At 31.7% G+C, this 17,381-nt stretch overlaps 1 protein-coding gene across 2 annotated transcripts in view; it reads left to right on the top strand.

The window, feature by feature from the left end:
• LOC111041442 (probable phosphorylase b kinase regulatory subunit beta) overlaps window positions 1-15,908 on the top strand; it is a 37,992-nt gene extending 22,084 nt beyond the window's left edge. For both annotated transcript variants that reach the window (XM_022325715.1, XM_022325714.1), the window contains 12 exons: window positions 312-458; window positions 548-631; window positions 691-878; window positions 1,433-1,548; window positions 1,618-1,763; window positions 4,509-4,641; window positions 7,848-7,990; window positions 8,145-8,347; window positions 10,279-10,416; window positions 11,503-11,743; window positions 14,426-14,530; window positions 14,892-15,908. In XM_022325715.1, the coding sequence (XP_022181407.1) occupies window positions 312-458; window positions 548-631; window positions 691-878; window positions 1,433-1,548; window positions 1,618-1,763; window positions 4,509-4,641; window positions 7,848-7,990; window positions 8,145-8,347; window positions 10,279-10,416; window positions 11,503-11,743; window positions 14,426-14,530; window positions 14,892-15,074 (1,827 nt within the window). In that variant the 3' untranslated portion in view covers window positions 15,075-15,908. The remainder of the gene's footprint in view (window positions 1-311; window positions 459-547; window positions 632-690; window positions 879-1,432; window positions 1,549-1,617; window positions 1,764-4,508; window positions 4,642-7,847; window positions 7,991-8,144; window positions 8,348-10,278; window positions 10,417-11,502; window positions 11,744-14,425; window positions 14,531-14,891) is intronic.
• Window positions 15,909-17,381: the final 1,473 nt, after the last annotated feature.

The raw sequence follows: 17,381 nt of genomic DNA, 5'->3' as shown, positions 1-17,381 counted from the left end.
GTCTAAATTCATTTTCAACTTTAACCTCGATATATTTATATACGATTTTAACTAAAAGTTTAATTTTAAAATTAACTGAATGAATAAATCGTAGTTATTTCAATGTTTATTTCTACTAGTTAATTAAAATATTATTTATTATTGACTTGAAATTATTTTTGAACAAATTTGTATAACATACTTAAGTAATATAATATTGCTAGCATTCACTTTTTTCTATATTGCACTATTGCCTTCAATGTCCTCTGTGATCAACTTGTTTATGCATTTGTTAACTGACTGCATTCGTGATTGTATTGTGTACATTACAGGGCACTGCCACTGACTTAGTGGTTCAAGTAGTTCTCATAGCGGAATCCATGCGATTGCAAGCGATGATGGCTACGTATGGCATCCAAACGCAAACGCCTCACGAAGTTGAACCTGTTCAAATCTGGTCATCCACTGAGCTGATGAAAGTACTACACGTTTTGTACTTTCTATGATTGTTTTGGTTTTAATTTTTTCTACCAATGATAAAGACTTTAATTGTTTGTTGCACTGGCAGGTGTACACGAATTTGGGCATAAACGATAAATTGAAATTGACCGGAAGACCTTTAAGGCCTATTGGAGCGCTTGGGACTAGTAAAGTAATGTTTGGTCTGTCAGATGTATTTATCGCAATTTCATTATTGATTTATGTTTTTAGATGTACAGAGTTTGCGGAATGACGGTTCTGTGTTATCCTCTTATATTTGAAGTATCTGAGTTCTATCTCTATCGAGACATGTCACTGTTGATTGATGACATTAAAACAGAATTAAAATTTGTCAGCAGATTTTGGCGGCTGTCCGGTAGACCTACAATTTGCTTGTTAATACGAGAAGAGCACATGAGGTAAGCAAGCAATGTTCATTATTATTATGTTTATAAATTATAAATAAACCGGTTGAATGAAACCTAACCTAACCCAAATAGTAGGTATACATTTTCCAGTGAACCTGTTAGTGATAGGCTTAAAAAAATTGATTTAATGTACCTAAGAGTATTTTGTTTTGCATAAAAATCTCCATTTTTCCTCAACTATTTGACACTTTTGAAACAATTATCTTATCCTTTGATTCAATTTTCTGCCAGAAAAACATGATGAAGCAGAAAATTAGTCGAAGCATTTTTATTGTACCAAATGGTGATGACAGCCCAAAAGAGAAAACAAAACACACATCATTGTAAATATAATACATTCATCGCTTCGTTCCATTCAGAATCTACAATTGAATTATATTATAAGATAATATTTGATATTAACTTTTTACCTTCAGATGTTTGTGACCTTAGTTATTGAATAGTGCTGAACCTAGCATTCCCCAAAGTTTAAATTCGGCATCTTCACACTGAAGTTAAAATAATTTTGAAAATTCTGGGTTTTAATTATTGTTAACATAATTCAGAGATCCGCAGTTTGAAGAGATGTTGGATTTATTCGCAATGCTAAAAAAAGGCCACTGTGACGGCATCAAAGTGAGGATTGGAAGATTGCAAAATTTACTATCTTCTTCGTGCATGGGTATGTATATTTGTTTGTAACAAATATTTTACATTTGCTTGATGATTATATAATACCATTACATTTAAGAACACTTGGATTTCGTGAATAATATTGGCGCCCAAGATTTTAAATTCCAACCATTCAAACAATTGGAGTACGATTATAGCGGTTATCAGAGTTTGACGGATGTACCCAAAGCTTTGGTTTACTCGGAAGACATTATCAACATCCAGGTAAATCACTTTATATTTTACTTAATAAATTTGTTTCCCATATTGTGTTTTTAAAACTCACAAAACGTATTCCAATTTTATCATGGATAAATTTGCTTTGTATAAATTCCGGAATTTAGAATGCTATAAGTACTGATAATTGTGCAAATAATATTGGTATCCAACTACTTTATACATTTTCTATGATATTAAATTTGTCAGTTTATACTATACTGATTCTATTAATAATTGTGAACCAGGGTTACTTAATTATAATATTTATAAATTTGATCGATGTAACTATTTTAATAACTGTTCTCATTGGCACACGTAAGGATATCCCTTTTCACCTTATTACTGTTTCCCAACATAATGTGGAGCAAGTTTTTATACTCTTCAAATTAGCATCTTTAGAATTTATAATAGGTAGTATCCCCCCTCAATCACCTTCTTCAATTTACAAAACTTATATCGAATCCATTGTCCGTATTATTAACGAATTTTATGGTTCTTCCTTTATTTTTTGTGGTGATTATAATATTCACAAAATAACATGGGAGAGAGGTACTGACGCCTTAAATTTTCTTCTTTTTCCTCTGTTTCCATTGTACATTGCATTCCAGAAACATTCTGTCACTTTTATCAGCTAAATGCTGTATTCAACAGCTTCTTATCTACCGTTCGCCCTGATGGTCTTTCTAGTGAGTTTTTATTTTAGCTGAGATTTGTTATCTCTTATCCTCCATGGATTATTTTCCATAGGTCTCAAAATGAAGTCATTTTCTCTTCTATGCTCAATTTTAGTTCTACTGATCCCATTTTTAAGTCGGATAGTTCTTCTTCAGTCTTAAATCACAAGTATATTTCAATTCTTTTTCATATTGCTTAACTATTAAATGGCTGGTTTTAAAGGTAGTTCAACGTCAAATCAATAATATCTTAATTTAAAAACAACTCGGGTACGTCCGGGTCGTTCCATTACAACATGCAATATCCTGTTTCCTCATTTCAAACACGGTTACAATTAGATTTAGTTTATACGGACTTCAATAAAGCTTTTGACTCAATTAATCATAAAGTTCTGATAAAAATTCTTCACAGTTATGGCTTTGGTGACCCTCTCTGGTCATGGCTTACTTCTTATCTTAGTGATCGATAACAATGAATAAATATTTTTGAAGCCAAATCTAATTTACACCTAGCATCCTCTAGAGTTCCTCAAGGTGTCCATGTCAAGGTGATATTTGTCCTTCATTTTTTCCCTCTATTTTGGATAATATCAGCCATGTTTTGCGTCATTCTCGTATTCTATGCTTCGCTAATGACATTAAGGTCTACCTGAGTATTAGTTTTATTGATGATTGTCTTCACCTTCAAAAGGACCTTGATAGCTTTGTCAATTAATTCAAAAATATTGATTAATCACTGCATTTTTCAAAATGAAACATTTTCACTTACTCAATACACACGTAGTCACTCATTATTAATTCATTAATACAATATTTCAGGTTCTGTAATCTTGCGTGCTGATAATTCTGTTAGTGATTTTGCGTTAGTCATTTAAATTACTATATTGTTCTTAAGTCCGCCCCATATTAGAATATGGTGTAGTGTTTGGTATCCTTTTACTGTTAATGACTCTCTCCAGCACGAAAGAGTTCAGCGCCGGTTTCTGCGTTCTGCCGGTTTCTTGTTAGGTACTGGATCACCCTCCTCACGACTATTCTGCTGTTGCTAACTCATTAGCAGATCGTAGGCGTGTTCTTTGCGTTAAGTTTTTAAAAGGAATGTTATGTGGTCAAGTAGATTCATCTGATTTACCATCCCAACTCAACTTCAAGGTTCCCCCTCGTCGTAACCGTTCTACTGATCCTCTTCATATTACTATGCGTTCTAACAATTATATGAAAAATGAGCGTATTACGTGTTTAAAATTAATGAGGATCCTTCTATCGATCTTTAATTTACCTCTGTTAATCTGTTTTTCTCTTATTATTAATCATTTAATGTCTTAACACTTTTTCATTTTTGTTCTTTTTTCACTCTTAATTATAATTGTAATTCAGTTTAATTTTTCTGTCATATATATCATTGTAACTATTGTAATGACCTATGCAATTTGTAAAATATTTTCAAAAGGGTTTCCAACCCGTTTGCTACTATAAATAAAATAAAAATAAAAATAAATAATGCTGGATTTTTACGAGAGAATGGTTCATCGGAATGATTTAAATGTCCATCGATGGGTAATAAGTCACCATCCAAACATTTTGACAAGGTTTTTAAGGGATCTTCATGATGACACTTTCAATGACCAATAATTTTATTTCATCTGAAAATACTTGACTTTGATCATACACTACTCATGCTTCTTCCGCTATTATCAATTCCGATACTTGTAGCGGCCTAGTTAAAGGCTCAGGTGCATCTGAATGTGAACAATGACGCAACCATTTAATGAATTGAAACTATGTATCGGAAATAAGTAATAACTTATTCCAGTTGGAAAAAGTGTTTAATAAGTTATTTGGATCTAACGTTGCGTTAGTGTGTACTTGATTTAATTTAATTTTTAATTAACAAATGACCGCTACAATAAAAAGTTATTGTACATAATTTTTAACACATCACATCAAAAACAAAAATGTGTGCTCAAACTAGTGGTTGCACTAGAAATAATCTGTGCACAAATGAGTAGTAATTTTAATTAATGTGCGCAAACCATGTGCACCCATTATACTGTACTGTAATTGTATGTTGTTGCAGGCCTATCAGCACAAGAGTACCAACGAAATTATTCAGACAATAAATGATGGAGTTGGACTATTTTCGCAAGCTCAGCTGTACGGATTGTTGTTGAAAAAAGAAGGCATCGAAAAAGAAATAAACGGACACACTAGTAAGATTATGGTATTATACTATTGAACAGGGCTTGTAATCGAAACAGTTCTTAGGGCTACAAGGTTACTGCCGGAAAAATACAATGTTGGGCATTAACGAGTTAAAAAGTTAAAGTTAAGTTACTTGTAAATAGCTTAGTAATTACATAATGAATTACTTTGTTTTAGAAACTTCTAACTTATCGGGTTCTACTACAGATGTTGTACTGTAACTTGAGTATTAATTAATTTTATTTTCATGTTAAATTTAACTTTTTTCTTATAACTACAAATTTAATATAATATATGTACTATATTTTGTATAGGTAATTAATTGTATATATATATATATAAATAATTTATATTTGAAAATATAAAATACCGTTTATTAATATAATACGTTATTGAAAATAGTTTATTATAATGGTCGTTATCAAGAAAAAAACTATATACTCAGTATCCTATACTCATTATGTTATTAATTTATAGTTATTACTTATTAAGTACCTACTTAATACTATATACTATACAAAGGTATCGCTCATCATATTAAGTACCAAATACGACACTTGGCTTAAAAAATAAATCACTTCAGATTTAATTTAGAAAATAATCACCTTATAAATTAAAATAGTGGGTAAAGAAAACAACGTTTTCGAAAGCTTTACAGATTTTTTAATGTTCTGTATTATATTAATGGAGGATTGGCAATTGCCTCCAAATTGCTTCCCAAATTATTAGGAAAATTACAGTTGATAACCATAGATACATTTATTTTCCATCATATGTTTACTTTATAATTTTATATACTTGGTAGAATTTTCAAATGATTTTGACTCCATTTTAGTTGTTTATGGACATTTTCAATTTTCAAACTGTTTTAGTTTTATTTTCAATAAATGCCAACTTGAAACTTTTAAAGTATCTTATTGTATACAAAAATTATAATATGAAAATAATATTAATTCAACCTACCGCCTACAGTAATAATAATAACAATAAATAACATAAAATATCCTTGACCAACAAACCATCTCTGCTCGGAACCGTTTTTCGTATACAACGATGTATTGATATTATATTATTGAATTCAAATTTAACACCATCCATTACACTGTAATGATTACAGTGATCAACTTGTAACCTGCTACTGTACAGCAGAGCGTCACCAACCGGCCACCTACTCGCTTTGTAATTATACTATTATCTAGTAATTATAAATGTGTATTAGGTATATGTATTTTTCTTAAAATATTTTTCAATTGAATTATAGTAGTGGTAAAAGCATAGTATAAGTAGGAAAAGTGATTAAATAGAAATTATAAATATGTTATGTTGTATATTGTAAAGGTAATATTTGTTGTAATACTTGTTTTAGGGGTGGGGAGGCAGAGCCTCTCTTTGAGGTCTCTTTGATGTATGCATGGATAGGCCTCCCCCCTCCCAAGAAAAACTGAAATTGAGACTATTTTTCTCAGTAAGAAACTCCTTAGAACTCAAAAATAAACAGCACTTTAAATTCTATACTTCTCCACATTGTTATACGAATTCTGTTAAGTTATTTGGAATCCTGCATAAATTGGACTTATTGAATCGCATAAGCGTGTTCGGAGGAGTTTTTTTTATGCTTTAAAGCAAACAAGCGACAACAAAATTTCGACCACAATCCACTTGAACCTATTGCTTTATCATTAATCCAATCAACTTTCAATTTGGATTCACTTGTATCTAATCGTAGGTACAATAATATATGTCTTATAGTTAGGATTATAAATGACATAATATCCTGTACTCAGTTATTGCGACCTTTACATGTTCATGTAAATACCCCAGTATTGGTCACGTTCTTGTTTCTACGTTCTCTATTCCATTAAATGGTTCCTGTTACAGTAATAATAAATCTTTTGATCGTATCAACCGAGAATGTTATAAATTGAGCAATTTTAACTTGTTTTATTCGAAAGACATATATTTCAGTATTCATTTTTTACCAGTTACTTAATTCATCTTATTAGATTATATTTGTATCTAGTCCAATCAAACTTAGTAGTTACCAGGTTTTAGTGTATTAAACATCTTATATTAATTATAAGTTGTGTGGTTATTTTTCAATGTTATTTATCCTAGAGTCCTTGCAGACTTACTGGCGTTTGGTGATTCCACTCCCAGATATCACTGATATCATAATCGGAAAACTTTATTTTTTTAACGTTCACAAAAAAATGGCTCTCGTTTTTCAAACGTGTTATGTACACTCAGCTGTTTTTAAATAATTTGCCAAATAAATTTGTGTCACCAGATGTTGAAAGCGTGGGCGCAGTCACCAACTGCGTTTAATTATAGCAAGGACTTAAGTAACTAAATATTTAATGTCTGCCTCTGCTATTGTTAACAAGAGTGATTATTGTCTAGGTTACTACACGACACTAGTTATAAGTTGTTCCATAAGCTTTCCGTTTATTGAGCCTTTACGTTGTATCTTACAAATTAATATATTTTATTAATTACATCATTTGAGTATGTAGCTACTCATTCATTTCTAATTAAATCTAATTTCACAAATCAATATTTATGTCATTAATTATTTTTGAAGTATTTTTACTCAAAGCCTAATATTTTGTTTAATATACCATTGCTGGTCTTTCAAGGTCTATGTTTAAAACATTTTCCTTTAATTTTTAACTGAACCTCAACCTGCACCTTCCATACCGGTCACTGCATTTTTCACTCTCATTTATATGATTATACTCACACCTGAAGGGAAATACATTCCTAACGCATAGGTAGTTAAAATGCATAAATAATTAAGCAAATCTAAGTGAAAGTGATCACAGTGTAATATACTAATACTAATACTATAATACTTGGATCACTTGTGATAAGTTCCTATGTAATAATAATTGTATAACACTATTATAATCGTATAGTATTTATATACATTTTTAATGGCACCAGTGTAGTAATCTTTATTCTCTCTGTTATTCTCATTTGTTAGTTCTCCTAGCAAAACATTTAGTATTAGGCTTTGTGAAATAGCAGTGTTCTAGATAAACATTTTATTGCATATATAAGTAACTAATTAAACGTGCACATTCTATCGAAGTGTGTACACTGGCAATTTGTTGTTAGGCACGCTTTGATATAGTTGTATAGTATCATTGGAGTCATTCTCTAATCTCTTTCTATTAGTTTTTACATAATTCTGATGACATGTGTCTGATTTCAGTCGGACACCATCTGACAAATTTATACCACAGCGCTGGTTGTTTGCACTACTGGATTGCCGTACGATATTGCAGCAGCCTGTTGCGCCACACGGTCGACAGCATCAGTCCATTTATAACGGCTGTTTTGGTCAACGGAAAACAAGTAGACATAATTACATAAATCTAATTTATATTACAAAATATACATATGTGTGTGTATGTATATGTTGTAATATATATTATACGGTGAAAAAACAACTGCAGTTGGTAAATATCAATATTATAATCAAACAAATCCATTGTGTGTACCTTACTAGCTCACCGTAGGAGTCGTGGACCAAAAGGAAACGGTGTTTGATAAGCCAATGACGCCGGCGGCCATCCACTCAATAATGTACTCTACGATACAGCCGTACAACGTTATACAAGCCGTACTACAGCAGGAAATAATTTTGTACTGCGGCCGGCTAATAGCCACCAACCCAGATATGTTCAAAGGAATTTTGAAAATTAGAGTCGGGTAAGTAGTATCTTATTGGACGATTTTAAAGAATTAAACTGAGACAGTCAGAGTAGCAACTTTTATGGAATGGAGTTCACATTTTTAGATGAATAAAATGGATAAACGAATAACTATTATTTTATTTCTTGACTATAATATGTCACATGAAATATTTGCGTATTACCTTCTGTGTACTTTATACTTTTGCTTTAAAATAATATGTAAAATAATGAACTAGATGAAACAAAGAGCATGATAAAGTGATGTGATACAATGAACAATATTATTATTATTGTTACTTTAAGTTTTAAATATTAATTGACTCAAACCTGCATTAATATTTTACAATGCCAAACTATTACATAATAGTATTTTTGTATTGTATAATGTTCATTAATATTACATTATTTTTGGATATAATATGTAAATCGAATATTTCACAGATTTGATAATCTTTGACAGCATGAGATAGATTTGTGCAATATGGTGAGTAGTAACCTTATATACTAATTTATTTATATATTTATTTTTAGAGGACTCTACACCCATATTCGCTTTCTCCGTTTTACAAACGCGTCTTAAATTATGCTTCTTATTCTTATCTCTAAAATGAAGATACCAGCTTTGACACCTGTTAAATGTGTATGACTAAGGTATTTAACTTCGATCGAGTGGGCATGATTATGTTGTTTATTGATATGGCTCTGCAGCTATGAGGTCTGAGTGTGAAAGTGAAAGAAATACTTGGATTCGTTCATTTTTATCTTCCAATTGGTGAATCATTGTGAAAGAGTATTTAGGTGAGTTTGTAGTTGTTGAGATGCAATTGTATGGCCGGGAGAAGCTGATAATAAGGTGGTATCATCAGTATGTGTTCCAACAATAGTATCTTCAGATGTGGGCAGGTCTGTAAAAAGTATACAAGAATGGAGCGATATCACTACCTCAAAGGACACCAACAGAAATAGGAGATTGATACGAGTGTTGCAAATTGTGAAGGACATTAAATGAGCAGTTTTCTATACAGGATTTTAGTATTAGGTATAAAGAAGCTGAAAGTTGCTTTTGAGTTTAAAAATAAGATTGTTCAACCAGATGGTAATAAATGCTTTCGCGTCATCCAAAAAGCTCTAGTGCTTTTTTTTTGGTTTTGAGGCCTGATGAGAGCTTGGCAATTGCTTGATCGACATCATTAGTTGATTTTAATTTGATGTTAAGAGTAGTTTTGCTTGAGATAACATCTTTTAATTGGTTCAAGTTTTAGTACATGGAATAATGGTTAGTCTATTTTATCAGCTTTTTGGTGCTCTCCTGTATAGGCCTACCTTATATTTCTTTTAACCCTCTCAATATAAGTATCGTTTCTGACATTCCCCAAGGTTGCTCTAAGCATGTACCATCTTGTCAGAAATGCTTATGTCTACGCTTGGATGTAGGTGTGTATCGTGTGTGACATTTTCCATAACTACTGTAATTATTTAAAAAATACTCATTAATTTGTTTATTATTTTGTATATTATTCTATTTTTCTTATACGATTTACTAGTTTTTCTTAGTATTCGTCATTGACGAATTCTGCCCATGCGCACCACTATGTTTAACCAACATATCTATTTACTTATACGCAATTCATGATTATTGTTATTATATTTTTTAGAATTGTTTCCTCTTATGGTAAATTACTATTCTAAAACCGTCTTTTTTCAAGCATTGTATATGCGAAATTATTGTCATATTCCAGGTGATGTGGTGATTGTCTATCCTGATTTATTTACTGTACATTAATTTAAGGTTACCGCTCTGATTATTATTAATATTTGTATGTAGCGGGAAACCAGTCCATAGCAGTGTCTTATGACATTAAATATCTACATACATAATATTATAATATATTTGATATACCTATAATCTATATAACATATATTAATACTTACACTTTCTATTTGTAGATGGGTATTGGAAGCTATGACGATACAATTAAATTCTGGCAAGAAAAAACAATTATTGGTCGAAAACTTGAGTCCGTATGCCATAAGAAAATTGTTGCAAAAAATATTTACAGTCAAGGAATGGGGGCAGATAGAGCAGTAAGTACACATACATATATTATATGTTTACTGTTGACTGTTGAGATGCTCACGTTTTTATCATCTACGGTTTTTACGTTGTTGATTTTTTAAACGTTCAAGTAAATATACTGAAATCTCATTTAATAATTCTTGAAATAATTCAGTGGCAATGTACTAATGTTTTACTAAATTTTAATTTTATCATTTTCTACATATTATAAAATGTTCCAAATATTTTGACTCGTTTTGAGCTATTTATAGACACTTCAAATTTTCTATAAATATTCTTTCTTTTCTAAAAATCATTTACCTACTCTAAATAAGAACGTTTGTATTAAAGAAGGGTAGTCTAGTAGATCTTTGCTTTTAAGTGTTTTACATTGTTATGTAGATGTCATTCTAATCTGTTTTCACTTTATTATAAGGCGGGAAGTGTGATGTATCAACTATTTCAGGGAGTATGGATGTCCCAATTGTTGTCACTTAAATGAAAGCGATAGCGAGGCCCTTTAAATTAAAATGTTAACAGCGAATGACTATATAAATTTACTCTTAATACATCGATTAGAGGCCTGTATAAGTTCGAGATCGTGTGCAACGCATACCTTGCATATTTGGTAGTGACAGCACTGAGCTATCCATAACGTTTGTTGTCTTCGTCTTAAAAACGTATGGCATGGTAGATTTTCGTTCACTTGTTTCTCCAGTTGTTATAATTTATATAAATATTTTAAGTAAGAACATTATTTGTGGCTTCACGTCGGTTTTTATTCGATATTTTCATTTTCAAGCCAGATGTGTTTTTTAATTTGAGAAAGTTCTCATACCCATATCTATTTTGAAAATTAAATATCAATAAAATTGCAAAACTCAGATAATGTTCTTACCGAACAGATTAATAATAGGTAAATACAATATAATATAGAAATTTAACAGGTGAACGCTAGTGAGCTAAAACTTTTAAGGTAGTACGTGTGTAAGATTGAGACAACAAATGCATGAGTAGCGTCCTCTTAGGCCATTACCTACGTAGAACGTCCCTGGGAATTTTTTCTTTATTAGTAATAATAACAACATACATTTTTTATTAATCGTCGATCGTAGGATCAACATGCTGCAAAAGCGAAAACTAGAGGGTTGCTTGTGCAGGGTGCCCAATCAGTTTTACAATCAAGTGTGGGACATACTAATGCGTACTCCTAAAGGTATCCGGTTCCGAAATCAAGTAATGCCGCAACAGCCCACCATCAACAACATGACGCACTCTGAGCTTCAGTTCGCGCTGTACGTCGAGAGCATGTTAAACCAATTAGAAAAGCCTGACTATAGACAACTCATTGTCGAGGTAATAATTCTAATCATAATAATAATCCTATTGTCTATCTATATTATAATATAATATTCTCACAAGTTGTAACACTATGTGTTACTATGAGAAACTACTCCGATAAAATAGTATAACAGTTTTTGTTTTCTATACACACGTTACATAATACCTACCTATCCATAATTGTTTGGGTGATATTCAACTACATCAGAATTTTATTTGCCATACAATTGCTGAAAGTATTTTAAGTTTTTATTATTTTGTATTTATAACCATTATGATTCGAACGTATTGCACAATGCTTAAAAAGTATGTAAATAACGTTATTGAAGTTTAACTTTTATATGTATTTTTTTTTTTTATTAATTGTTTATGGCATCAACTACGTTGTTATTAGCCAGGGGATTTTGGGACTGTTGGGTTACTGTAGAGTTACTGTAGGGTTATGGAACACGTGTGTGTTTGTTTTTGGCAGAATTTCTAGTGGGCAACCGTAGGTTTCTGCCATGCCCGGTTGGGGGATGGCAGCCTCTCTCTCCAGATACCGTGACTGCCCGGAGAGAAGTGCCGCCAGTGACCGAGGTTCGAACCGGCGACGGTGCGAGTGGCGACTGACGGCGTTATCCACTCGGCCACTTCGTCCCTTTTATAGTATTATACAGCACCTAGCCAAGACTTAATTTTGAGAGAAACTTACTTTCTGGCCAATTCGCCTAAAATGTAACTCTATTATTGACCAGCTATTAGGTGTTAACATACAAATAATATTTAACTATTGTTTAATTAATATTATTGTATTACATTGAGTATCGCTTGCTTGCAATAATTTAGTGCGTAGTATAGTCTATAGTTCTATACTATTGATCAAAGGTATTAGATTAAAGCGGCTACAGACGTTGGAAAACCAACCAGACCTGTCATTTGCATGCTTTGTAGCAAAGAAAAAGTTTTATTTATCGTATACTTGGCATATCCGAACCGGATAAACTGTTTGAACTACTAGTCATCAGTTCCACCTCTGATGTCTCTATAGTCTATAGTTCTATACTATTGACTGTATGCATAGAGACATCAGAGGTGGAACTGATGACTAGTAGTTCAAACAGTTTATCCGGTTCGGATATGCCAAGTATACGATAAATAAAACTTTTTCTTTGCTACAAAGCATGCAAATGACAGGTCTGGTTGGTTTTCCAACGTCTGTAGCCGCTTTGATCTAATACCGGCTGGTCGGACTTTCATTAGGATTTCTCAAAGATTCGATTTTGCAATTTCTTGTTTTTTGTGTTTCTTTTTTTCTGTGTTATGACTGATGATGAACTGGGTGGAAGAGTGGTCAGAGTGCTTTACGAATGATGTCGTCTAGAGAAAGTTGCAATTTCCTGGTGATTTTTACTAACTCGACTGTGCAGTTTCAATTTTAAAAACTTATCAGAAATAATATTACTAAATAATAGTCAAATAGGAAGATAATAATAATAACATAATAATTGTTAGGTAACAATAATCTTCATTCTAACATTCCTGTTTATTGTATTATTATGACGAAAAATCTGTCATCGTGACAAATTATACACAATTAATAATTAGGTTAGTTGTCTTTCGACTTAAAAAAATGTATTTGGTATTCATGTCTTATGGGTCTTCCTTGTTTTTTCGTCTGCCGACTGTAATTCAGTGATGGCACGCTTACTGCTTTGTGCTCGGACAAAAAAAACGAACAAGGAAAATCACCTTCAGTAGTTATAGGGTATCCGCCAGATTGTTATGACAGAATATGGAAAAACACGTTTTTTAGCATGTTCCCCTTTTACTGTGTTTTTCCGTCTGCCACCGTCGCAATCTGCTGGTTATTCTATTATTTACTTTAATACTTAAAGCGGTGTTACGTACGCTTCTCAAGCCCCCCCCCCTCCCCCCGAAAATTGTATTTTTGCAATTTTTTTTGCTAATATTTTGTATTGAATTTGTTCACAATTTTGCAACATTTTTCAAAAACATCTTTAACTGAAAAACTTATTTTCCTCGTATGATTTTTCATTTGTAGCACTCAAACATAAGATATTACCTGTGTATATTGAAGAATTTTTAGAGCTCCATAATATATCGTCCCTATATGGAGCATTATTTATCCAACCTACAAGTTAGTGTAACCAATCATTAGTTGTATCACAAACTTCAGAAATTATTAAAAATAATTAAATCAAAATATTAAAAGTGAAGATGCTATAATCGTAATCTCTCAAAATCTATCAATGCTTACTGACTATTGTACACTGTGTGAGTCTGGTAATTAACTAATAGAAAATGGCGCTAAAAATGTGTGACATGTGAAACACCCTTATACGCTCCTCCTTCTTTTTCGAGCCATGCACTGGGAAAAGAAGATAGAAGGATATGTCGACAATGTTCCACGAAAACAGCGAATACAAATTTTAACGATGAAGATTTAGTTTCTAGAAGCTGGACAGGAAGACTAAAAGGCAAAAAGCTAATAAATCGTATTTTATACCAAACCCTTTATTATGTCATCTAAACATGAATAAACCTAAAAAAGGTATCACCTAGTAAAAACACCTCGTGTCAAAAGTTAACAACCAGATTAGGTATCTACCTGTAGACGTTTAATTTGCGTAGTTTTGCTCATATCTAAAATTTAAAACCACGTGGTAGATATCATTATAATATTATGTGTTTTAGCTGCTGTGCATAGTTTCTACGATACTCATCCGGAATCCGGAGCTCACACTGAAGGAGTTAAATCTGGACGGCTTAGTGACTGAGGCTAACAAGATGTTTTGCAAGGTGAGGATAGTTTTTTTTTAAATATAATTATTCTAATTAACGAACCAAATTGTTCAGTGCAGAAGCCTTGGGGGTCTTTGGGGTAACTGGGTGAATATGCTCTCGACCCCAAAAATCTGAATACATTTTGTGTGGTTATAACCTAATATAGACAGGTCTGTTCAAACTATTGAGCTTATATTATAACTACCCAATTATAATATAAGCTAAGTAATTTAGCTTTGTACAAATATGGCGAATTTCAGTGTTCTTGAAAACAGAGCTACCAGTAAGCTTCATCCGTGAAATTTGGTGGTCCCTACCATTAGAAAAATTGTTGACTTCGGCACTGATACTGTTTATTCGTATTATCTCGGTACAGGACAATCAAATGACACGTAGTGACAGTTTGGACGCGTTTATTTCATCCAAGTACTCGATCACCGCCGGGTATTTCGCCAGGGCCGTGGTAAACAACATATTGACCGGTGGCCAGACAGAAACGTCTGCCGTCGACATAGACGAAGATGATGATGGAAGCGATGAGAAATGCACAGTGTCGTGAGATACAACTACACACACCCCTCACCAAACCTCACACCGACGCCGTGGTTTTCTCAGGTCATATTGCTGAACCACTGGTAACCATCGAGTATCACCGAATGATGAATTTGTTGAATGATGAGAGGATGAAAACTCTCAGTTATTTCGTCTCGCAGAAATCGGCGAAACCTCGTGAAATGGCAAGAATTCCGCTTATTGTATATTTATTATTATTATTATTATTATCATTAAAATATGTAGTTTAATGTCGAAAAAGTGTGATTTCTTTTAGTTTGGTGGCATTTTTACTTCGCTGCTATTTCTTTTCCAAAGGTTGACAAGTCGTCTAAAATGAACTTGGGTTAATTCAAGGATGACCCACGTCCATAATAATTACTATTTGTTAGTTAAAAATCATTTCTAGTGGAAAACAATACTCAGCTGTTATAATATTAAAATCGTAGTTAAGAAACCCATGTCTACTGTAAAAATAAGAGATCTTTATTTTTGCAATATCTTTTTTCTTTCTAAGTAAGAGGATTTCTTAAAAAATTGTTAGAACTATAAGTGTTCGTACCAAGCAAAAAGTTTATCACGGTGTACTAATGAAGCTAACTTTCCCTTGGCTTCTCTTAACTCTTTTTTGTCACCATCCTTTTATGTATTCTTATTATTATTTCTCATTAGCTTTATTATTATTGTTGTTGCAATTCAATTAAATTATTGTAAATCGTTTGCATATTTTTTTATTTATATGTGATTTGGATATAATGTATTATAATTAAGTGTAGTGGAATCATATGCAATTAACCTTTTACGTTGTATAATACTCTATATTACACAATTCATACTATCATTATGTTTTAATTATGCTTGGACGCAACTACGCTGTCCAAAAAGTTATTCTTGGACGCTGATAGGCGATCCTATACAAAAACATTTTGTTGAGCCTCAAATTACTTACTGATAATAATCTTGGACTCAAGTAGTATGCACTGAATTTTATAAAATTTTATAAAATACAATAAGGTTAAGTTTCCATAACCGGTAATTAGGTCTAGCCTTCTCAGTTTTTGAACTAGGAAAATGTTTTTTGTATTATATTGCAATCAGGCAATAACAATGCTACTAATATAAGACCACTTGTTTGATACTTTAATATTAATCAAATACATTCTAAATGTAAATTTAAAATATTGAAACAATTGTATTGAACAATTTTTTAAGTAATAAAAGTACCTATAGTTATTTTAGCAATAATGCAAATTCGGAATGTATTTGAGACTTGAATTAATAGCTGGTGAAATACGTAATATATATTTTATATAGTAGGTAATAAATCATGAGTCTAATAACCCTGGAGACTATTGTAAATAAATCACATCCAAAGTAGGAAAATATATTAGATGCATACAATTGATATATTATATAGGTAAAATCATTATTAGTTATTACTGTATCAAAAAATGGGGAATATGTGAAGCTTATGACAATAAGTGTTTTTGCAGGCTCTATACTCAAAACTTCTGACAATGAAATACAATGCATTGTCTATAATGACATCTTTAAATAGTATATTTTTTATAAGTTTCATTATCCCGATAGGTGGGCTAATTTTATACTGCTTAGGAATATAGGTAGGATAAGTATTAGGTAGTTCAAGTCGACGATGTCCTCGAGTTCGAAATCCGTTAAATGAGAAAAAACTTGTTAAATTTTTCAATACATTTACACTATTTTTTAAGATTGCTTGTTGTTAACACAACACTCCGATCGGCTGCTATTGATATCATATAATAAAAGTTATTTTGAACTCGATAAAATATTTTTTAATTTTTATATTACATATTATTTTTTAAATCAGTGGAATTAGAATAATCTATAGGTAATTGGTGTAATCGTAAACCAGCTATAGATGTTGAATTAACTCCAAAATAATTAAAAATGACTACCTTTAAAGGAACTCATTTTTACTATACGTCTTATGATGAATCAACACCAAGCTACCTGTAAGTGAAAATCTACACACCATCTTAATTAATTTAACACAATTTCGTGCTAAATTAAATATACTTTTCTATCTGTGTATGCTCATTGAATGTTTAAAATAATATGAAAAAAGCCTCACGGCTTTAATAACTTAATTGAGATCTAAATTAAACCATAGGTACATACAAAAATATAATTGGAAACTCAGTAATCGCTGGCTGAAAATATCAAACTATCAAACTCGACAACCACAGATGCTTCTAGGCTGGTCGGTATCGATGTGGAATAATAAACAATTTATTATAAGTATTTAGTTTAGCAAAAAAAAAAACAATTAATT

The sequence above is a fragment of the Myzus persicae genome, unplaced genomic scaffold (assembly GCF_001856785.1).
Source record: "Myzus persicae strain clone G006 unplaced genomic scaffold, MPER_G0061.0, whole genome shotgun sequence".
NCBI classification, from domain to species: domain Eukaryota; kingdom Metazoa; phylum Arthropoda; class Insecta; order Hemiptera; family Aphididae; genus Myzus; species Myzus persicae.
The sequence above is the reverse complement of the archived record's forward strand: the minus strand, read 5'-3'. Positions and strand labels throughout refer to the sequence as shown.